General features: G+C 37.7%; 1 protein-coding gene across 12 annotated transcripts in view; it reads right to left on the bottom strand.

The window, feature by feature from the left end:
* Positions 1–25,333, bottom strand: part of RAPGEF2 (Rap guanine nucleotide exchange factor 2) — a 194,891-nt gene that overhangs the window by 59,775 nt on the left and 109,783 nt on the right. The window contains exon 1 of one of the 12 annotated variants that reach the window (XM_040601290.1): positions 11,901–12,013. The exons of 7 other annotated variants lie outside the window; for them this stretch is intronic. In XM_040601290.1, coding sequence (XP_040457224.1) covers positions 11,901–11,954 — 54 coding nt within the window. In that variant the 5' untranslated portion in view covers positions 11,955–12,013. Of the gene's footprint in view, positions 1–11,017; positions 11,571–11,900; positions 12,014–25,333 lie in introns of those variants that run through there. 4 more of the 12 variants (XM_040601307.1, XM_040601318.1, XM_040601281.1 and 1 more) reach the window with 4 other exon arrangements.

Raw genomic sequence — 25,333 nt, 5'->3', positions numbered from 1 at the left:
ATGCTAAATTCAATTAGCTGTGCGCCCCCATCCCTTTTTTTTAAAAAAAAAATCATTAATTTTTACAAATGGCCACAATATTCACAAGATAAGCAAATCAAGGCAGACCCACATTGAGCCTGCTTTGGGACAAGGAGACATTGCCGACTGAAGCACCATGTCATTTTGCTTAAAATGCTGGTATTCAGACGTGTCTTCCAGAAATTTATCTATTTGTGTCTGTGCAGGTGTGCACACGGAGTTTCAATCATCCCTTTTATTCCGGCCTTGGGTCAACAGGATATTAAAAAACACAATCCACGTAGCCACTTTTACATTCTCCTGACACCACGACATATTTCAATGATGTTTATTTAGGAAGAGATTTTATATCAGAGATTGCCAAGTGGCAGAAAAACGACCAGCACAGATATCAGCTCAAAATACTAGGACAGTAACTGAAAGCTGTTCAACAACTACAGTTAGTGAAGTTCATCTTTTTTTCTCCCACCTACTGCAAGATAAGCTATAGAGACCCAGGATGTGTGCATGTACATCACCTACTGCATCAGGTCACCTTGCAATAACCAGAAAATCTGAGAGTCAAATCTTAACTGCTGATTTATGATAGCGCTAGAATGGTCTTTTCTATAGCACCCCATGGTGCAAGAGCTTAAGAAGGTTACTTACTTTCACAAAAGTGGTAGACATTTTAGACACTTCCTACATTAAACATGTTATCTCTGCATGCTTAACTGAATAAAACCCCAGCTGAAACACTGAGCCTCCACTTAAAAAATAAAAATCATGTTACTGTAACTCAGGAATTCCTAATTTTAGTTTTCCCTAGGTACCATTATCACAGAAAGAATAGTAATGTACAATACTAATGGAAGTGGCAGGTGTAGGAGTGACATTTAACTGTCTAAACAACCTCTTCCTTCAACAGGAAAGAGGTAGATAACTAGATTTTCTGTATACTATGCTGACATTCATGCCACTGGTTTGAAACTACATTTTAGTATCCATTTATTTAGGAACAGCAGCTGTATTCAGGCACCCTGGAAACTCTCTGCTAAATGAAAATACCTGAAATCCTCTTCCCTGAAATGCAAGACATCCCCTGTCTTCTCACAAAACTGAAAAAATCCCCGTAAGATCAAGTAAAAGAATCTACCATTTGGAAAATGAGCAAGACTGAACAGGACAAACTCCAGGAGTGAGAGCACAGAAAATGTTTGCAGAAGTCATACACCAACAGGCAAGGAGAGGTACACCTAGCATTTAGACTGCTACAGTTATTAACAGAAACCAACAGTGTTTTCATTTTAGTTTGCTTTTTATTCTGCTCCTACAGCTGTAAGCAGCTTCACTTTTAATAGAATTGGTACAAATCTTCTCTTTTACCTTAAAAAAAAAAAAAAAAAAATCCAATGGACCACCACTTGCAGATGCCAAGTTACTTAAATAATTAAAACACACTTTACAAAGGCTCCAAAATCCATAATTTCATGCATTTTACTTTTCCTCGTGGTTCCTTAAAAGCAAGGACAACAGAGAAAAGATACTTCTACATTATTTATGGATACTTCAAACAAAATCCCTGTATAGTCAGCTTCTTATTCAAAAGCTAAAAAACCTAGCTAAAAATCCACTAGTGCTGTGGCTCAAAACTGAAAAGGCAAGCACGCCAGGGAGACACATCCAAGTCTGACATCTGGCTCTTTCGTGATCAATCCAGAATAGTAAGGAGCTACTGCCTGCCAAGTATTTGGAAGATATTTTTTTCCTAGCCTGTTATCAACATTAAGATTTAGAGGTCAAGCTGTACCCTGATCACTGAAACAGCAGAGGCAGAGTGTATCCAATGCAAGTTTTGAAGAGCCTTTAGCTGCTTACATGTAAGAAAAAAATACACATCAAAAGCACAAAAATTGTAGTTGAGTTAAAGTGAGAACAGGACTGATGGTTCAGCAAGCCCATGATACAGCTAACTAAGAAATAATTCCCACAATTCAGTTTAGATTTCCAAAATCTCAAATGATTTTTATTTTCAACCACAACCAAATACATTCAGTTTTCAGGTAGAATGTCCTTCATCACCCCATTTTCAAGCCACTGATCCCACTACTGCCAATATTAAATTTATGGTCCAATTTGCAGTCATATTCTCTTTATCAGGTATTACCATGCCCTTTCAAATCATCCCACGTCAGACCTTCCTGACACTCATGCAACTCCTACAGCATTCGGTAGGTTGGCAGGCACACAGCAGCAAAGGCATTTAGGAAACAATGCTATGCGTGAGTCCTAAAAGCACAACCCAGCTCCCACTCTCCTGGCTCTGCAGGAATAACAGCAGCACAAAACAGTAAAAGCCTATTTTTAACTATAAAGCAAGCCAACGTGACTAAACATACAAAGAGAGCAGACCTACAAAATAGCATGACATCATTTTTATGAAATCATTCTTCAGAGAAGGGGAAAAAAAAAAGCTTTAATCCTTTTTTCTTCCTTGCTCAGTCACAGTTTGGAGTCAAGCTATAAACTAATCAATCCTACCCAGTCAGTGTGTCCAAATGACCCAGTGCAAAGCACCTACGCTCTTAAGCAAGCATGCTGACAGGCTGCAGTCAGAAAAAATTAGGCCATATTTATAGGCTGAGTAAAAGAAATCACAGGTTGAGAAATGCGACCACTGTGTTATTGTCTGGGTTTACAGTGTGGCTCCTGGCTGTCCATATAACTCGGAAGATCAGGTAACTGCACCTACTAGGAGGATGCATTACTGCCACCAAACATTGGCATTTGTCACCAGCCAGCCCTGGGACAGCTAAAATAAGTTATCTATAGGTAGAAAGTTACAAGTGCTACATGCAGATACCTTTTATAATTGCTGTAGCATTTGTTAGCTTATTAACAGATACTAAACGTAGCTATAATGTAATACTTCACACTACTTTGCACCCTAACTCACAAGCCTGCTTTTCCTCTGTTTTGAAAAGCAATTGGCTCTTGATACAAGTCAAGAAACTGGGACTGAAAGAGAAGGCTGGTGTTAAACCAGTTTTCATATTCTCAGTCCAAAGAAGCATCTTCTCCATTACAAGCTGCAAATGCCATGGAAGTATGCATATATCCGAGCTGAGTCGCAACCATCTTCATATTCAAGGCAAAAATGTTCACATATTGCCAAATGGTTCAGAGATTTCTGTTGGCATTTACAGTAGTCAATCTTCACTGGAACTCAGAAGATAAGTAAGTAAAAATCAGAAAGCCCTTCTGAATTAAAGGAGAGGCACTCACACTCCCACCCGCTACCCAGCACAGGGACCACAAAGCACAGGAACTACTGGAATTTGTAGCAGATAAATTATTTGATGCCTTTTTAAGGCACTCTAGACAGACTTTGATAGGAATGGCGTATTACAGGAGACATCAACTTGACTGACAATAACACAGGACTCAGGAAAGGCTAAAAAACTAGCCAGTCCAAGCTGTAATATTTTCCCCATTTAGGAAAATAATCTTTCACTTTTCATAAAAAGAGAACTAAACGTGCTGGGATTTTGTGCTCCAACATTTGCAATGGAGACCATGGATCTCAAAGACTGATGCCCTTACTTTTAGGTTTTTGACCAGTTCAAAGTTTAGGCCAAGTAGAGAATGCCAGGTTAGCTAAATACTGTGAACTTGGTTCATGGTAGCAAGCTTCACATCTGCACTGGGAACAACCCAAAAAGACAGATGAAGCCTTTTGGCCAAAGGCTGGACCCACATTTCTGTGTGTTACCATATACCGCTAGTCTAATAACCAAGTCCAGCATCACAAGTGTAAACTACAATAAACACCTACACAAAATTTCATCCTATCCTGTAATTATTTCACCAAATGCAACTGTTTGCAATCCTTCATCTTTTCCAAGCAAAACCAAAAAGTAAAAAAAAATAAAATATTAAAAAAAACAGGTGGTAACTCATATCCACCCTGTATCTCACATATATTAGGCACTAAGTAGCAGCACTGTTTGGGTCAGGTACTATGTTAACATTGGGCTATTTACCTTTAACATCACCCACATAGAATTATTGCAATTTGTTGTCCTTCATCTGCCCTTCTAGTATCCCCACACAAACATGGGTTTAGGAAGGAATGGGAAACATTCCTATAAATTCCAGCTCCTGGGCACAGGATCAGCTTTCACAAGCAACCCACTGAGCGGAGACCACTTCAGTACAGTTTATTCTTCCTGTGGTTCTCAGCTGAATCATCACCATCTCAAAATGAACAGCAAAAAATACTACTGGCAATCTGACAAAACTGGAAGAGCCACCAACCACCCAGTAGCCGGATACTGTATGAGTGCCAGTTACATTTCAGTAACAAATTGATGCATTGGGTACCCAGAGGTTAGAATCCAAAAAACCCTGTAGACCTGCAGGAGTCATCCCATGCTTCTCTTGCACTACAGCTACCAAACTCTTTTAAATACAGTATTGAAAACTAAGTGTGATAGGTACAAGGTTATTTGGTCAAGGGTAAATCTCATTAATATTTCATTTTTCTCAAATTCTTAACATTAACTGTACTTATCATGCAGGGTCTTCACAGCCAGTAGTACTTCTCATGTTATTGTCAACATAGAACACTGGAAACACTGCTTCAGTATTGCCTTCACCTGCACAAACTGCTGAAATATCCTATCAAGATTGGTGATGGTTTTTTTTTTTCCCCTAGTAGTATTACTTCTATTAATTTTTAAACTTAGAGAGCACTATCAAGAACACATCAACAATAGTAAGTGAAAATAATTAATAGTCTGGTTATCTATCTGCTGTTGCAACTAAGGTAACAAAAATGAAAATCAGACTAATACAATAATCCCGAGGTCCATAAAATCTTGTATTTCTTTCAGTCAGACAAAAATCACACCACTGTGTATTCATGAAAGGGTTAGCAAAATTAGTTCAGCATTTCAAGCATCAAGGATGCTGTTAAGGACTAATTTGTAGCAATCTAAAGCCTAGAATACACCAAGGAACAAAAAAATATCTAAAATATTTGAAGAAAAACAAACTTTAAATGAGTTTTTTTAAAAAAAAAAAAATTACACTTAAGAGTTTCCAGCACTGACATCATTCATTATCCCAGACAGCTGATGAGCTGAACCCAGTTTAAATATTTATGCAATTCTGGTTTAGAAATCAGAAATCATGGTTCCTAATACTCGTATTGTTTTATCATATGCAGTAATCACTTGATATTTCATTGATTTTGCAGACAACCTGTAAAGTTATCAAGTACGAGCACTATTTTGCAGATGAACTTCAGGTCATCTCAGCAGCAGATACAGCACATGAGACACTTTCCCTCATTTTTACATCCTAGAGTATTAGCAGCAGCAACGGCAAAAACAACCAACACAACTGACAGCAGTTTCTAATCCTCTTAGAAACTACATATTTCTTTGCATACCACTATCTGAGATTCCTTGCCTTTTATAATTAAAAATGAAATTTCAAAAAATCTAATTTACTTCGTCTTGCTGGAATATTTTTACCGGTCCATTTGCTAAACTGTTAAGTTTACATCACTTGGAAATCGCTTAAGCACCACTGTTTAAAACTCTTGAGCCAGTATTCTGCAAGAGAGTCCAAATATTTTGCAGGTGGAAGAATCAACTTGAGATACTGAGGCACAGGATTTCCTCAGATGACTCTGCTTGCTTTAGTTACAGTGGACTTCATGCTACTCTATGTGCATATTGTTAATTCCCTGATATTTTTAACCTATGCTACTTTGCACAACACAGTCTATTATCTTCTGCTTTTTAGAGCTTCTGTTATTCCTGTGTCTTTATTAAACTTGTAGAAACAAGAGCAAATCAACAATACCTTAAAGGATTTAGGATTTTTGTTTCTTTTGACGTTTGCCTTTTTGGTTGCTTGGGATAGGTGTTTCTATAATGGTTGGGTATCAGCAGCTCAATTTCAGCTGGATTTTCAACATGCCTGAAGATCAGGCAGAGTGCCTACAACTCAGTAATGATAAATAGTGTCAGTCTGTTGGCCTCAAAATAGCATTTTGGAAGCAGTTGACTTTCCTTTTCAGATTCACATCTGTACTCTTGACTATGAACGACCCATTTCAGTGTGCACCATCATAAATACCACTTTGCAAGCACTCCAACACCACCACTAGGTCTGGCCACTTTGGACCATAAACCAGAACCAGTAATACTGATCATGCTAGTTTCCCAATTCTAATCATGAGGCCTGAACTTTTCCTACTTTATAAACTTGCTACACAAATTCCCTACTGTGAGATCTTCTATGGCAGCTGTCCATGTTACCTGAAAAAAATTTCAGCTACTTCTTAAGAAGGTAGAGAAAGCAGTTCTGTGCACACACACACACTACACATACAGATGGTGGCTTTTATGGTGTGTGTGGGGGGTTTGTTTGTTTTTCTCTTAAATATGTTGTGCAATCCCCAGGCCTTGAAACAGTAACAGAAAGATGACAGGACATCTCCTATGTGCCAAGGATGCTTTCACTGCCATCTCTACAGGTCACTAATGCATTCACTGTCATTCCTATGAAATGACCCAAATTTTGCAATTTATAAGCTTTTGAGAAAATCTGCAGTTAAATGTTGTCCTGGAGAACAGGAATTTATCCAGGCTTTACCACAGATACCTGGTAGGATGCCAGGCAAGTCACTTAAAATCAACCTTTAAGATGATCATTAGTCTGTGGGTGCCTGCACTGGGCCAGTACACAGAAAACTGAAGTAACAAAATCCACACTTTGAACAATTCCTTAGGCCTAGCTATGCTGAGGAATAAACATCGTAAGTTCTCAAAATTCTGCCCTTACTTTTTGCCAAAGATTAGCTTTGGCATTGCTACATGAAAGCTTAAGATAATGCCCCCCACACACACACTTTAATGAATTGCATGAACACTGTAGTTACAAACACCTTAAAAAGATACAGAAGAAACAAAAATAATTAATGCTTTCATCTTCCAAGTAGGACTTGAATAGTACACCATAAACATAACCTGGCCTTCTGTGCAATTAAGTTAGTCCAAAATATCAAACAACTGTTCATTAAACCTGCACTATCCATCTTGAGATCAATCTTGTGGAATATAGGTGGACATGTAAATAAAGACTGTATCATAATGCATCTATGAAGAGGTGAAACACTATTCCTAATCACATGAAAAATCCACAACTCCTTTATTGGTCTTCAGGGAGGATGTTTTTTTCAAAATATACAAATCAAAAGGAAAGGAATAATCAGAAGGGGCCAAACCATAAATCTGGTTTCAGTAAGTGATAAAAGTAAAGGAGCTTAACAGCAACAGAAAAAAAAAAATCTGTCAAGTCCCAGTGCAATGCAGTTCATTAAGATGAACAAAATCACAACCATCAGCAACTACAGTAGCTAATAGGTTACTACCTAGCTGGAGTTCTTTTTCATGCATCTTTTTTTTTTTTTTCCCCCCAGAAAGAGGTATAAATACATTGGTAAGCTCCTATATGTTTTTATATATATATACACAGCATAGCCACCTGATCACATCACACCTCTCTTCCCCATATCTTATTAGTGCTGCATGATGCTCACTCAAAGGTCAAATAACTGTCCCAGATTACATTTATTGACTTATAAGACAATATTGATGATCTCTTCCAGTAACAGAAAATCATGCTTATTCTGTGTAGTGCTAGGTTTCTTAGGAAAGCACACCAACCAACACTCTTGCTACACATCAAACTAAAATAACCATATTTGAACAATTACCACTCAAGACATTTCCTTAAAATACCACCCATTTCCTTCTCATTCCTGGGAGTGAGGGGGCCCATTAGCACAGAGCCACAAATCTTTGTGCATTAAAATATGGTAAAAACAAGGCAAATATTTGACCTATTGCTTTCAATATTTTTCAGTAAATCAAGACAGGTCAAGCACATCAAAAGACTGCAGCACCTACGTGATCACTCAAGGACAGTCACTGTGCTGGCAGTGAAACGTACCCTTTATTAGAAGATTTTATTTCAATAATACCTGAAGTAAAAATGTAACTTACACTTTCTTAAAGGTTGTGCGTAAGTCATTTGAATGTACTCTGCAACTCATTACACAGGCATGAAAGAACTATGCATCTCAAGTCACATTTTTAAAAGCCATTATACCTGTCAGTAATTTTTTCAGTTGTTTTTTAAAAATTACCTTGAGTAAAGGCCCTACAAACCACACATACAAGGAAAAAGGAGAAATGAGATAGATAGATAACATTTTAGAAGGCCCGAGCCTACCGTGGGAACCTTCATGCACTCGACCTTCATGTGATTTTTTTCCCATAGCACAGGTACAAGATGTGATGTGTGAAGCTTCTCAAGAGATTGTTGTTTCAACATCCACAAAGCAGCATTTTTTGAAACATCACTCATCATTTTTGAAACATCAGTGTCCTGACATTTGAGATTAGGAAAATTATCATGAAAGCACTACAAAGGTAGCTGAGAGGACTATTAAAACGAGCAAGGACACAGCCAGACAGAATGAATGTACCAAAATAAATGAAATCTGGTGAAGTACATGAAATACAAGAACTAAGCAGAACTACTCTGGCAACAATCCAGCTTTCAGTTCTCTGCCATCTTTCATCCAAAGCATACTTTTACTCCTTGTTTGGCAGATGACAACAGCTGTGCCTCAAGGAACATCACCCATAGATCAACACCTCCTTCAGACAGGTATCTGTAGTACTGCTTCAAACTCTTCCAATTTATTAAATGAGGCACGTAGGACCAGTACACTTGATTGATGCTGCTCATTTTATTTCTTACATTAAATAATCTAGGAAATGCAACAGAATTTTTCACTTTTCCTCTGTTTTCACCATAATGATCACCAAACAGTTGATTTAAATCATGTTGCTCACTCCCTAAATAAACTAGTGTGAAATTAAGATTTAACAGTATCACTAAAATTCATTCACAGAATTTTGTGAAACCTTGCACACGAGATTTTTGCACTCAAATCCAGATTGTCCCAGCAAATCAAGCTGTGAGCCTCTCAGAGGGGATGTGACAGAAGTAATTAAGGCTCTCCCCTTGAAATAAGATCAAGTCAGTTATCAATAAAAAATTCAGGATTCTGGGAACATATTAACATAAAAATGACTCATCACCAAAAATTATTAATTCAATAAGTTTTCCTTTTAGGCAAAGCAAGTCTGTACACCTTGAAACGCCAAGCTTGCCTTCCCTCTCTACCAAGAATTCACATCTTTCAGTCCGATTTTCCATGCAAAATAACCCCTACCTGGAAAGCAAGCATGGAAAGTTTCATTGCCAAAGTGGTGTTTTTCGCTGAGCTACATCATGTCTTAACAGTTGCATTTTAAACTTCTATATGAACTCTAAACTAAATATTTTGTTCATGCAAAATCTGTAATTGCGTGGCAGCCCCATGGAAAATATGATTTCTTTCTCTTACATGTATGCGGACATTTCTTAAGGTAAACTAATTTTCTTGTAAAGCAATACCTTGACCCTTTCCCTTCTACTATTCCTACATTTTGGCCCAGAGAGTGAAATTTATCTATGTGATTTAATTAACTCTAATACAAATACAATGTGACAGAGCTTGTAATGTAAAGTCTCTAAAATGCCAGGTTAATTTTTTTCTTTATCAATCAGCAAATACTTCATATCAGTTAGACTTGCTGTGTTACCAGAAGTAATCTAGAACTTTTCATCAAGATTCTTTGGAGAGCAGAAAGAGCAGGAGAAACCAACACATATACAGCTTTCTCATTCTATTCCTATTTGCAAATTGAAGGTATCCTATTCTACTTCAGTTTCTTCAGTACTTGACTGTCAGGAGGAAAGGAGAATTTTTTAAAAAAGGTTAAGTTCTAAATATTTCATCAACACCAAATGATTTGGTAACATGAACTCCTTTATACTAAAGGAACAAAACAGTCTATAACAAGAAACTGGTATGCCTGCTACATGCCTAAGAAAAATTCACTAGAAACATTCTGAAATATTTCTAGACTAGTTTCTGTATTTATGCACAATCAAAACTGAATTTTTGAAGAAAATGTTCCTCCTTTAAAAAGTTCCTGCTACCACATCTTCCTAGTATTTACCATTTTTAGCTGTATATGCTGAACATACTGAACACATTCCCATACACATTCTAACACATAGTATGCACGGACGATATACATAAAAGATATCTTTTCAAGAAACAAATTGTAAGATTGACATTATATTGAACCATATAAAATCTAGCATGATTTAACCGTGTTAACTATACTTCTAGAATCTATACTTCTAGAATCATTTTATCACGCAAAACCTAAATTTCTAATTCCTGACACCTGAGGCCTTGTTAAATAATGTTTGCTCGTCTGCTTATGAATGCATTTTTCCCAAACAATAAACACAGGCAGCCTATGGGATTAAAGCATGACAAAAGGTGTAGCTGACTCATGGGATCAATTAGAAAGCATCAGTACTTAACGCCTTTTGTTCATTCCATGTTTTACTAACAGTTTCTGCATTTTCAGCATAAGCATATCACAGATGTTAAATGCCATGCTACAAAGCAACAGCACACTAGTACCACACACTAGACAGAATAAATCTACTCTTATCACCACCTACAATTATATCACTTCTCCTACAGCTTGAATATTTCCTTAAAGTTTTAAAATGCACAAAGATTCTAACTGTATGCTCATAGCTTCTTGCCCAATGAAAGCATGTCAGCATTTTTCCAGGAAATAAAACATTCAGAAAAAGCCTACTGAGTTGCCTTTTCTAAGCTAAAAACAGTCTTAAATAGAGCCACTGACTCTAATGCCACTTCAGGTACAGCCTTCCCTTGAAACCCGCTATTAAATTCACAAGCAGGAACGCCCGTGCGCAGGACGACAAGCAGTTTCAATCTCATGCAGTTTGCCCGTGACAGGTTATTGATAGAACAAGCAGAATTTGCAATACTTACTGAGTGTTTCTCCTGCTGGCCCATAACTCCATGGTTAGCTGGGATTGCAAGTGGTTTCATAATGAAGAAACATAAGCTGAACTGAATTTACACATCATGTACCAATTTCTTATGGATGGCAAGTCACCCTCTACAGCGTTAAATTAAAAAGAGGGACGGGGGGGAACCAAGCTGGAGCTAAAAGTGTCACTACTGGTAAGCTCAAAACCCCCCTCGCACTTGTAGTGCAGAGCAGCAATCCAAACGACAGCGTTAGTCTCCATTTTTGCAACACTGGAAGTCTAAGCATGTCAGGACGTACAGAGCCTGATGAAACCCTACGTATCCAGCGTTCATGCAAGGGAACAAAACCATTCCCTGAGCCTGAGGAATGGGAAGAAAAGAAAAAGGAGGAAAAAAGCTAAAATGGCTGACTGCACAGAGACTCCCTCAGAAAGGCTTAATAGAGTATTATATTAGTCAGGGTGCAGGAACCAGCCTCCAGCATTCAGCCCAGCATTGTTAATACTCCTGTTTCATTTGCAATCACACACACTCGCATACGCAGCCTCCCCCCTCCACCACTACCCTCCACTCCCCCAAAATCAGGGCAGAGCACGGGAATAGGGACCTCCTCCCCTGGCTGCTAATGATGCTGACAGAGTAGTGACCAGTGATCTCTGTTCCACTCAGCTAACCAAGTTTGCACAATTAATCTTAGCAGCATGACATTGATGGACATTTAATTTTATGATGCCTGTTCTTCGCAATCAAGACAAGCATGTCTAGTGCCCGAAGAGTCAGCAACAAAAACACAACACAGTTCCACACACACGCACACACAAGCCCAGAGAATCATGAGTCTGAATGCAATACGCCAATATAATTACGTTATTGTGCTTACTTTGGAAGACCATGGCTGCAGGCAGTTGGCATAGCAACGCACAAGGAAAGCCATTTCCTGGGTAGAAAGAATGCTTCCTTTTCTAAATAAAAAATTCCTCTTAGGATACAAACGGCATTGCTGCTTCCTGCAGAAAGCAAAGACACTGTAGTCTGTCTCTTAACCTGCACACAGGCACACACTCAATGCAGTTCGAGTGATGTAAGTGGATTTCTCTCTCTCTCTCTCTCCCTCTCCTCTCCCTCCCTCTCCCTTTATCCACCGAAATAGTCAAGTCAAATGGAAGACACATTCCTCAAGGCTCGCCCCCTCCGATACTTAACCATTTCACTCATTAAGGTAGAGATGGACAATGCAGATAAAGCAGCATGCTCTTGCCTGTATCTGGTATCAGCCTCTGGAGATCCAGGCAGCCCCAGAGGGGAGGGATCCGTTCCCTGCTGGCTCCCAAGAGTATCACTGAAGTCAGGGTAGGAATAAGGACCCACGTTTGCCTCGCCAGATCCTGAACTGAACACTTTCAACGAAGGTGAGGATAAAGCAGAGGGGTTGACATCACCTCCCCTTTTCTCGCACCCAAAAGACTGCTGATGCAGAGCTGTAAACATTGTTATCAAGTATTTATAAAGAGTGCACTTGATGAGCTCTCCCAGATTTTCAGCAGCTTTGCTGCTACGCAGGCCACATATGCCCAAGGGCTATGGCAGGTAAATGTCCAGAAACCCTCAGCACATCATTTAATGCCTTTCTGAATATACCTTTGGCTTCTTCTCACACACCGAATACACAAATTCCACTAAAAACTAAAGAGGATGCGAGATCTGGAAGAGATTGACATACATATGGCTTTTATAATTCTCCTCTCTGACTGTAATTATATCTGAAACTCAGAAATTTCCCCAGTCACTCCCATTTACACTACACCACTTCTGTTATACTAGCATCATACTGCAGAGGAGCTGAAACGCACCGGGGAACGCGCTCGAGCAACAAACTAATTGTCAGCCCTATATGACGTACGTCTTAAGTGCCACGAATTCACACCACTTGAAACAGGGGACACCAAGCCCGGGCAAACAGGAACATGCCACTCTTCCATTAGGTTTCAACTTCAGCACAGTTCTCTATAACACGTTTACAATACATTCTTTAAAATAAGAGACAGTCTGTTCTTAAAGTAACTTCAAAGTGTCTTTTTTCCCACCCCCCACAAGAACAATTACAATAAAAAAAAGACCAACAGTTGTTACACAGGAATAAACACACAGGAAATAAATGAATACTACGTCATACAAACTGCAGCTGCCTTCCCCCAGAATAACATGTCCACTGATAATGAGTTCAGTTTGTTACACAGTGATTTCTTTCGGTACTGACAATGACTGCTAGTAAATGAGGCTATAAAAATTAGTGGAAATGAATTCTAGTAAAGCAAGAAGAGATCCTGAAATATCTGGTCTATTTTTTGCATAGTTATTCTAAGGGCACAGTTTCATACACAGCACACTTTAAATTTAATATTTTTACATTTACGAGAGTTTAATGGCACTTGTGCCCTTGGTCTTCTAGACTATGCTAAAAGGTAAGTTATTCTTTAAATGATTGAATTAAAAAATGGGTTTAGAGTTTTTAAAAGTCTTTGCAATGTGCCAGTGGAGCTAACAGATGATTTTAAAATGTTTGAAAATTATGCTTAAGCCTTGTAAAACAGTCTTATGATGAGTGCAATCAATTTTCTGATTAAGTGCTGATCAGAGAGCAGAATTTACTCATTCTAGGAAGCTTAAACAAACCCTCACTAGTTAGTACAAAATTTAAAAAATATTACTTGTTGACAAAGCAATTTAAATCCTCTTGAGTTTGATTCGGTGGCCTTGTGGTTAACACCACAAGCAGAATTTGAGTGTGGTGTTTTACACTCATGTCAGGAAAAAATCCAGCGTAGGAAGGGAGCACACCACTTTCTGAACTCTATTACATACATAACTATCAACACTCATCTTACTCTGCATTTGTTGCTATTTCCAACCAAAATCTAACATAAGTTTCTGTGGCACAAGCCTTGAAGAGTAATATGAAAACATCAATAAAACCATTAAAACAGTAATGAAATTCAAAAATTCCAGATGACGATGCCATGAAACACTTCCTTAATACTTACGCTGGTGACTACTATACACTTCTACTTGCCTGTTAGAAAATTAACTTAGCACTTCACACGTGAATCCAAAAGTTAAATCAACATAACAAAGTCTAATTGATATTCACATGCATCAGACTGACAAAAACTTGGTGATTTTCTTCATAGAAAAATAGCCTCTTTATATTCAAAATGGAAAAGTGATATTTATGTAATTAGGCAAAGAAAGCACCACTCGCAGGCAATTTCTGAGTCAAACCAATTTAAAGAAATAAATGGTTGATTCCATTTCCCTACTCCTCCCTCTGCAACTGCCACCACTTCCCAGGTACAGTGATGCGGAAAAATCACATCACTGCCCATTACCAGTTCAGAAAATAATTACATATAGATTATATTTTATATATATTAAAAAAAAAATAAAGCAGTTCAGTGAGACGTTTTATCTTTTAGTGAAGAACGAATAGAATTTAGATCAGTGTAAGACACCAGAACAATATGTCCTGGAAAGTTTCTGTCATCAACAAGTATGAAAAGTTTATACAAAACCTAATTGCAACTTTGTGTTCACTTTTATTTCAAAATCCATGTAAGAATTCCTTGCTTAAAGTCTGAAAAAAGCAAGACATTTTCACAAATGCTTTTAGGTGATTAAAGTGAGATGTTAATAAACCTGATGTGCAGTAATTGGACATGATGAGCTATTTCCAGATGCTTTCAAAATACTGCATTTATAAGACTCTTTATGAGTCACAGAAAAGAATGTTTAAAAAATCCCTTTCAAAAGTAACTAAAAAGGTTAGGACATCTTTGGACTACCCTCAGGATTCATACACAGTAGTTCTGAATTCAAAGTAAAAATTGGTAGAGATCGCAGCAGCATGTACCATTTGTAATGCCTCTCAACTATTTCACATTCTAGAACGTAATCTCACATGGGTATTATTCTGCTAAACAGTGTCAACAATGCTGCTTACAGTATTAAACCTTTCTAGGTTAATGACAAATGCTGCAACAATAGATTACCTCAAATCTTCGATTTTGAGCAGTCACCTTAACTCACAGTTATTTACAGGAGTACTTAAAATTTTATAAAGATTACATACACAGAAACCATTCTTTTCCTGAAGCACCGAAAAAAAAAATAGTTATCAGCACATTTTCCCCTTCCCTTTAAACACAATGTAAAGTATCATTTCCTTCATGTTCAAAAATGTAGACAAAAGGCAACAGAACACTGTAAGGTCACCAAATTTACTGCCACTTCATGACTACCGTCGCTAGAAAATGGGGGAGGGAAGTCAAAGAAATAGAAACAAAGACCAAGGAATAAGGCAAAAAAGCCACAATCGCCTTATGTGTCCCAAAAACATTCAGATACTACACAGTTGTGTAGGTGGAATATAGACAGCTACATTGAAAAGTGCAAGAAAGGAGTGCATAATTTTAAGGAGATTAAGGCAAACATATCTTAACTTCCCCTCTGCCCTCCTCATTTGGAAAGAAATGTAGATTTAAAACTGAATTTTAAGATAAAGGCTATTGGACACACAACCATCAAGCTCCCAGGAGCATGCTTCTGAACTCCATGATGCTGATGCTCTCTCCCCCCCACTAGCCTTAGGAGAGAGATCACCAAATAACAACTTGATGCTCCCATCAGATTTAAAAACATCAACTGAAACCAGCAAAAGCCTGGAACAATAATTCACTCCAAACGCTGCAATGTATTTCTATGCCACATACGATATGAAAGTCTTATTCTAATGTATTTTGGCAAATTTACTGCCAGTAATTTAAATCTCTGGCCATATGACCCACTTTCATGCAAGTGACTTCCTGTTTATCAGCATGACACAGACATGGCGCAGTCCAGGCACACCTGTCCTACTTGCATTTTCTTGAGAACTTGAAACAAAACTCTGTTGAATAAAGGAAAATTATCTAAGGTGAATTCCTATGACTAAAATACTACTTTGGCCAAAACTCATGGATAAAGTAATAGCATTTGCAAATATTTATTTTCATTCGTAAAGCTGTGGCATTAACGTCACTATAACGATGCTCACCACACCACTGGCAACACCAAAGCAACAGTTACAATGGAGCTACGTGTGCTGTTTTGACAACATGTTTACTAATGTTACAGACCGTTTGAACAAATGCCCTTCTGTTGAGCTGCTGCTGCAGATGAATCTATAATCCAGATCTTTAAAATAATGACAAGCCCCGAGCAGTCAGGCTGCTGCCTCAGCTGGGTAGATGTGCCATAGTCTGTCAATCTTCCCTTTGATGGCAGACTCATTTGTCACCTTCTGTGCACAGCTCTGTTTTCAGTACAGCAAACTTTCTCTTTACATACCATCCATCTTAAAATAGGGGCAAGCTATAGTATTCATTTAAAATACTTGCCATCGAATTCTCTTATATATGACGATTATGTGAGGACGGACATGAAGGAAACCTATACCCGATGGATACACACCCAAAATGTGACAAGATGTCCCATTTCCAGAGTATCTAATCTAGCCTACAAAACCAACTTGAGCAAAGCCTCACCACAGTAACAGAGCACCCAAGCTTTTCTCTAGATTCCGTATTTATTCATGCTTTAAATCTGACAATACTTTTAAAAAGAGAAAAAAAAAAATCAACACATCTTTTGCATTCCTGCAACACGTAAAAGGTCCAATTAAATTTTACTTGCAAGATCAGTATCCTATTTAGTATGTATGTAGAAAACAAACTTTCTGTGATGTTTAACTGACTCGTTATGTAAAAACATATATGTAAAAACTGTGGTTTTTACATAAAGCAAAGGGTTATTACTTACACAAGCCTAATGCACATAACATGGTTTAGAAGTACATATTATCATTATTAAATGTTAAAAATTAGACATTAAAATTTGAGATATTAATTACTTCAATTGGCAGAATGGTCACAGATTAGTTTCCTTAACTATTTCAGTACTTCGGGAGTTGAAAAAATGTAGTCTGACAGGACAGATTAAGTTTTTCCTGATACTCATAAAATTTTCTCACTTTGGTGTAAGGACAATAATTTAAGATAACGTGTTTATTAAACCCGAAAACATGCTTTCTGCTTTTAAACTGTGAAAAAAGCATGAAAACAAAAAAGCAAACACTCTCTGAGATCCAGTATTATGGTATCAGGCATATAGGACTAGCAAGGCCTCTTTACCAGATAAACAGTAGCTTGACATCCATACCTACTGGGGACAGTGTTCACTACTGAGATAAAATAGCCTTACTGTCTTGAAAGAAAAACATAACAAGAACACAAAACCCCAAATATCATTGTGTCCATACTAATTTCACAGCAAGAAATCAGGGACAAATTCTTCATTCACGTGAAGCACCCCCAAAATTTCATGTTCTTCACTGTATAACAATTCAGGAAAACTCTCTGAAGCCTGGATAACTGCACACCTCTTTCATGTGTATCCTACTGCTGCATTCTTAAAAGGTATGAATAAAACTCAGGGATTTTTCTGAGGTCAATCAGCTACCCAAATTCTAGACCATTATGTTGTTTACCAGCCCCATTGAATCCTGTTACCTGAAATATGCTGACACATTTGAATCACAAGGGCGATTGTTCTGGCATGGAAATGAATGTATCTGAGACCACCCAAGGCAGGGGAACAATTATTTAATGTTTTAGTGTAAAATATTAGTAAATTAACAACAAGCAAAAACCTGGGTTTTGCAGTCTTCTCTAAATGCTAGTTGTTTTGTTCTGTTGGTTTTTGTTGGGTTTTTTATTCATTGGCAGATTCTGGCAGCAGTGGAGGGGGAGTATTTTTGCTTTAAGCAAATACGATATGCTTTCTAACGGTTTTCCTTGAACTTACTTACAAGCTTTAAGGGAGAATCTGAAAGTCCTGTCACTATGTTTAAGGTGCAAAAATAGACAGGACTGGCTGAAAACCTCCAGTTTGCTGTTAGGTTTCTGAATTCCCCAAACAATGGTGGAAACTGTGTGCCATTTTTACTTCGTAGGTGATGCTGTGTCCTTTCTGTCCACCTTGTTGAATGTTTGTTTGGACATCTCCTGAGGAGACTAACTACTTGTCTCTGGTATTTTGAGGAAGTTTAACTTTGAAAGGGCCAGTTGCTGTTACAGAGGATTTTCATTCACTTCAATTGCCTATTGGAAGGAAATAACTGTTGTTTTTGTCTCCAGCCACAATCTTATCCAGGGAGACTTTCCGAAGAGACTACTCCAGGGGTTCCCAATTAAAATCAACACTAAAAACAGTTTACCAGCATAAGATCATTTTCTTTTTGGAGAGCTCTCTCCTCACGCCCATGCACATCCTCCCTTGTGTAACGCACCATGCACTAACACATCTTGAAAGCTTTGTGCCCTGGCTCTAGCAACTGTACCGAAATAATTTATCCAGACCTTTCACTTTTATCAGTAGCAAACCCCATGCAACTGCAGTTGTCCCTTACTTTTAAAAATAATTATCAAGAAAAATGAACCAAATTGGTTTCAGATAGGAAAAAAGTCAAAATGCAACATCACATCCTTCAAATAAAGAGAAATTAATATAAAATGCTAAGAAATGTGCTTTCCCTCTTCTCTTTCCCAGTCAATTAAATCAGGGAGCCAACTACCATTAACTGATGTATGCCCCACTTTGCAAATTTAACACCACATTTTCCTCTTACAATTACAAGAACAGATATAGATGTGTTAAATAAAATTAGGTAGAAGTGCACCTACCAGATTGAGTCTCCCTAATAATTTGATTCTTCATTTTTTGTATTCCAAGATTACTGTTGGAAAAGCTGTCAGCATGCTTACTATTAAGATGATCTTTTGTGCACCGTGGATCATTTGCAGACTTTAAAACCAGTTAGCTGCTGGCCTTTATACTCACCAAATTACAACAGTCAAGAGTAATACAGAAAATATAATTCAGTGAAAAGAAGAAAAGGTAAAATAGTTTGTGTTTTACCACATGCATACACAGAAACATATATACAAATAATGTAAGAGTGAAAGCACATCAACAGTACCCGTAACACCTGTCAGCTGTTCAAGGTGCATGTCAAAATCTTGCTATCTGAAAACTCAAAGATAATTAAGGCTAACCACTCAAAACTAGAGCCCAGCTCCCTATACCTATTATTCATACAACAAAATGCCAACACTTTGACTCGACCTTACATAAAACGATAATAGTTTTTTCATTATACAAAAAAAAAAAAGTTTCCATCAGAGATGTGTAAAAACCAGGAATTTAAAAAGGACTCACGGGTGCTCAGCCTCATACTTAAGAATAACTTCATTTCATGTTAACAGGGCAGTGAAGGACAGGGAAAGAATTTACACATAAACCTTGTGGAAAATCCAAGGTAACTACCTTACTTTACTCAGGACTTGTTAGCCCCCCTGAACTGAACCGTCACCTACTGGAATACACAAACACAGACAACAGCATCTACACTGAGCAGGACTAGCCAGGGTGCGGTAATACACACATCTACCCAATGAAGTAAAATGGGTTCACACATTAGAAGATTTTATCTCAGACTTAGTAGTTTTTAAATAAATTATTCCACCTTTTTTCCTAACCAGCACCTTTGGCCAAGACAAATCCTTGCTAAATTATTAAAACTAAGACTACCTGGTAACTATGATGGACATTGCTGCATCTCCATTAGCAGCTGTGACAGCACTTTGAGAGAAGCCTGGTATCTGCAAATTGGGCTGCCAAGTCTCAACTAAAAGCTTAGAAACAGAATTAGGTTGCATGTGCAAACACAGTTGCAAAAGCTGTACCTTCTTCACTTTAAACACACACAGCTTTTAGAGAAGCCAAAGCACATCCCTCTCTTTTAGTCCAAGAACCCACCATCACTAAACTACTATGACAGACACAACCTCAAAGTTCTATCCTGAGACCTTGGTCAACTCCTTTACTCCTTCCTTCAGCACATTTTCAATATCTGACTCTGAAGTGTTTAGTTTTAGAGACTTTGGCACTTTTTGTTTAAAAGTATCTTGAAAAAATTCACAAATAGAAATTAAAGCATTACTTCCACACAGCAAGAGTTACAAGTAGCACAAAGCTTCAAACATGTGAAAATCCAAGCTATGTTAAATGAGATATGCACAATGTAGTTCTAATTTACTTTCACAGATTACTGTTTAATATCATGACCAGACTAGAAGCCAGGAGTTGCAGGTTACCATTCTTGTTTTATTACTAAATTCTTGTATTGCCTTTAATTTCCTCCTTCCTCATCTCAAACTCATTTGATACTCATGCACCAAAACTCGTCACGAAAGGTTCATGTTTAAATGTGTTGGATGGAATAGGTTCCAGTCTTTGGTGGAGCCTTCAGACATGACTATAACATCAATATCTCAAAATATGGAAAAACAGTCTTGCCTTTTTTTTTTTCCCCCCTTTCACAACTGGTAACTGCAAGACCAGTGAGAAACTGACATATGCCAGCTGCCCAAGAAGAAAGATGTGTTTGCAAATCCAAAACAAAAAGTGAAAGAATAACTCACTTTCTGCACTTAGAAACATAGAATCATTTATGTTGAAAAGGACCTTTAAAATCATCAACTCCAACTGTTAACCTAACACTGCCAAGTCCACCACTAAACCATGCCCTTGAAACAGCACATTGTGCATCTTTTTAAATACCTCCAGGGGCAGTGGCTCAACCACTGGGCAGCCAACCCTGGGCAGCCTGTTCCAATGCTTAACAAAAAAAAAAACCTTTCAGTGAAGAAAATATTCCTAATCTCTAATCTAAACCTCCCCTGGCACAACCCGAGGCTGTTTCCTCTTGTCCTTGGAGGACACTTGTTATCTGGGAGAAGACACTGACACCCACCTCACGACAACCTCTATTCAGGCGGCTGAAGAGCACGGTGAGGTCTCCCCTCAGCCTCCTTTGCTCAAGACTAAACACCCCAGTTCCCTCAGCCGCCCCTGACAAGACTTGTGCTCCAGACCCCCCACCAGCCTCGCTGCCCGTCCCTGGACACGCTCCAGCACCTCCCTGTCCCTCTTGCAGCAAGGGGCCCAAACCTGAACTCGGTACCTGAGGTGCGGCCTCACCAGTGCCGAGCGCAGGGGGACGGTCACTGCCCTTGCCCCGCTGGCCACACCGTTTCAGACACCAGCCAGGACGCTGCTGGCCTTCCTGGAACTCAGAATATTCTGTCTTTCCCCTACCTCCATTCTATACACACTTCCTTAGTTGCTCAGGATATTTAAACTACTACTTCTATTAATTTTTTAAAGCCTTGAAATTCAGTCATCAAAATGGTAATTTTAAATTATTCAAATCAAATACAAAAGCACTACTAAAAGTACTCAGAAACAGAATCTTTTGTGGGAAGACTGACACCAAATACTAATCGCATTATCTTCAAGTCACTATGTCAAGCACAGCTCATATAACAGTGGCTCAGATGCTTGCGAAAAAATGAACCGACAGCTTCTTTCCATACTTTAGTGGACAAACGCCCACATTAGAACTATCATTCCTGATGCTCACCTGTATAGAGATACCAGTGTTAAAAGGAGCTGTATTGGTATTCTACAAATAAATGCATAGGCAAATCACATTTCCCTATATGCACTTTATATGCAAACATTGTTTCTAAATAAACATCATCCTCTTATGCTAATGAGGATATCCTATTTAAGAAATATTTAAGAACACGTGTATGTGTCTCGTTGTTCAATCTTCCTCAGCTCCAATCAAGTTTAAGTGGTGGAAATTCAATATTTGTATTTAGTTACATTATACAGCGATCAGTTAAGAAAAGAGTTATGAAAAATTCATTTTTCAGCTGCATGAACAACTTTCTGCTTTGATGACATTTAGTTTTATACCCTACAGCTCAGGAAAGCAATCTTTTACATAATATAAAAGAGCACATCACAAGTCAGTAACAGCAAAAAACTCACAATACTCTGGAAAATCAATGCTATTATTAACCAGAGTTTCATCTATGTGTGGTCATAAAGTATTGGCAACTCTGCAAGCTGTAGACAGGACATAGTGACAATAAGGTATCTAAAAAAAAGAAACTCAGGAATATTACTGACACTTCAGTTGCAGAAAATACTGCATAGCTTCAATGTTTCTCTTTGAATTTCCAAATCCAACCACAATTACAAATCCAGTTATGACACCAATGTGAGCCCTTCCAAAGGGAATAGAAGAACAGTAAATCCCAATGGACATATGAGTTCTACAGCAGGGGTGATGTAATATATAAAAATAGACACCCTCTGACAGAAGCTGCAAGCTGAGTAAATAACACACTGCATGTCATTAATTTTGCATTAGCTTGCCAGTAGACATTACTAAAAGGATGATGAACTAACAATTTTGTTCTGCTTCGGGTGCCACAGAAAATAAAATGATAGCATTGCTCATATATTAGCAATAATACATAACTTTAAATATAATAGTCCCTCACAACACAGCCACGTGGCAAAAAAAAGGTTGTGTTTTGCCACAAAACACAGAACACAGGGACGGGAATTACATATTGTCAATATAACATTACCAGTGGATTCTCCCATCAAGAAACAGCCAACTTCTACACAAAAAATGGTTAACAGGAACTGGCCAAATCATTATTTCATTTTTCAGGTAAGATTACCCCACAACTTTTGCAGTGTCTCATTTCAAAATACACCTGCATATATAACAGTCACACGCTTCAGAAATTAGTATTATTGCATGTGTTCAAATATTACATGTACAAACCATGTATCTGTTTAGCATTTTGTATTACTTCCTACTATGATGTACACATCAATCTCACTCCAAGTCATGAGCAGATTATCACTTCCATGGAATAATAAAAACAGTTGCTTTTGAAACTGCATACCGAGTTTTGTAAATGAACAAAATAACTAAATACCCTTCCTGGTAAAAGGATGCTTGCACTTGACAATATTAAGAATTAGCCCCTTTCTTTTATTAATAAAACAAGCAATACAGTCTATTTTATTTTAAATATAAATACTAGAAATATTGAACAAATTATTTCATACTGAATTTGTTATCACTAGAGACAAATTTGTTTGAGCAAACGCATATTATGTGTGCAAACGTGTGATTAATGCACCCTTAGTTACAATGCTACATCCCATTGGCAACACACTGTAAATGTAGATGTGTACAATCATGTTTTGAATTACCATATCTCTGCTTATATTACTTAAACTAATTTCTTTCATAACCAAGAACATAAATAAAAATTGGAGTCATTAAGTGAGGTGACCTTTTGGCTTTCATTTTCATACACCACATAACAGAACCATCTCAGCTTCCTTTCTCCTTGCTCTTCACATTTTTTCTTCTGTCTGGGGGAGAACTAAGTTAACATCACATTCAAAAATTAATCTTTTTAAATAGGCTCAGCTGCCATAACTCATACAAGCCTCTGAAGCCAAAACCCTCAAACATCCTGCTTCCCCAAACATTTTTGATGACCAAATGTAGCTGACTAGGACCTCCAGTAGGTTTTCTTGTGCCTTTTTTCCTTTGTAAATAGATTTGTGTAACACTTCCAAGGTCAAGGATGTTTAAAAACTGCTTTTCCCCCACAACCTCTCCATATCTTTTATACCTTTATATAAGTCAGGCTTTCAGTGTGTCCACATCTCCTTGTTTGCTGCCCTATCAAATAATTTTCCTAATTTTTTTAAATGTGATTTTATTTTTTTTAAACATGAATACTCAACTGATTCTATGGTTTGTTTTTTGTTTTATTAAGTGAACTTGTATTAGAATGGAAGTGCTAGATAATCCTAAAAATCATCAGGAACATTAAAAGCTGCAGCTATTTACAGGCTTGAAAGATTTGACAGTATTCCTTTAAATTAATTGCTTGTAGAGGGGGTATCTGACAACTGTTTCCCCTGATTCTAATTAAAATCACTGACATTCTATATGTAATGAAGATGACTAAGTACACTACAATATTGACATCAATTTACTACGTAGAAAACAATGCACTAACAGGAATACATTATATCAAGGTATATCACAATATTGTAAAGGCCAAATCGTTAAGCAACAAGCATGTGAGGTATTTCATGATCATTTGTAGTGGTCCATTGAAAGACATCCAGCAATATGTATTGTACAACATAAACATAAATATACATGCAGAGAACCAATTGTATTATGCTGGTTTTTAACATTAAGTTTCATTCCAAATTATACTGGACATCTGTAACAAAGTCCTAGAAGAGATTATTTTTTTTTTAATTCTCATCTATTATACTAACCACAAGCAAACACCGCTTGTCACCTTGTAAACTTCCACATCACTTCAGTAGCCACACAGACTGAATAAAGGAAAACAACCTGGCTTCTGCATCAAATTCAGGCACAAAAAATTCAAAAATTCGTATTTTTAAAAAAGTCCTTCCTAAATGTAGAAATACGACATACAACAGCTTAGTTGATTTTTAAAATGTAATTTTGCAGGCAAAGGAAAAGGCAAATTTGTTTCATAAAACAGAACAATCTGAACATAAATTGTCAATCCAGGAATTTTAGACTTTCAGCAGACAGCACGAATGCAAATGTTATCAGGAAAAAAAGGCTACTTTGCCAATGCTTTGCACTACTAGTTATAAGAGAAGATAAGGGCAAGCAGCAAGGTTTCTGCAATTTGCTACTGAACAAGTAAGCACATTCTAATACTTAAAAAAAAAATACTAAAAAAGCTAGAAAAAACCCTCATACTTATTTTTTTCAGGGAGTCATGGCTGCAGATGAGACTTGACACAGACGCATTAGACATGGTTTCATTTCCAGTCCTCTTCTCATTCAAATTTTCAGTCACCTCCTTCAAACAAAATCCAGGACAATACTTGCCTGCCCTTAACCCATTGGCCTGATGATGACTGGCTCTCCACAGCACAGCGTGTGAGGATAAAATTGTTACATGCTTGTAACTTGGGGAAGAAGCCGGCTTTATTGATGGCTCCGTGCCCACTGCTCTTTTCTTTCTGACACCGGATAAACGGATTGTCACCTCATGTGAATCTCAAGCTCAATGGGATAAGAAAGGCAGAGAGACCTTTTGCAGGGATTTTAGCAGCTGGTTTTAAAAAGCCCAGCTGAAGATGCACTAGTAGCAATTTTCATAAGCCTGTTAACTAATTCAAATCTGGACAGATTCTCACAGAGTAAAAAGCCACACACCACACTTGCTGCTCAGGGCTAATCACAGGTGCCTCAGCATTTTATCTACAGGC

Source organism: Falco naumanni, chromosome 1, assembly GCF_017639655.2.
Source record: "Falco naumanni isolate bFalNau1 chromosome 1, bFalNau1.pat, whole genome shotgun sequence".
Lineage (NCBI taxonomy): Eukaryota > Metazoa > Chordata > Aves > Falconiformes > Falconidae > Falco > Falco naumanni.
The sequence above is the reverse complement of the archived record's forward strand: the minus strand, read 5'-3'. Positions and strand labels throughout refer to the sequence as shown.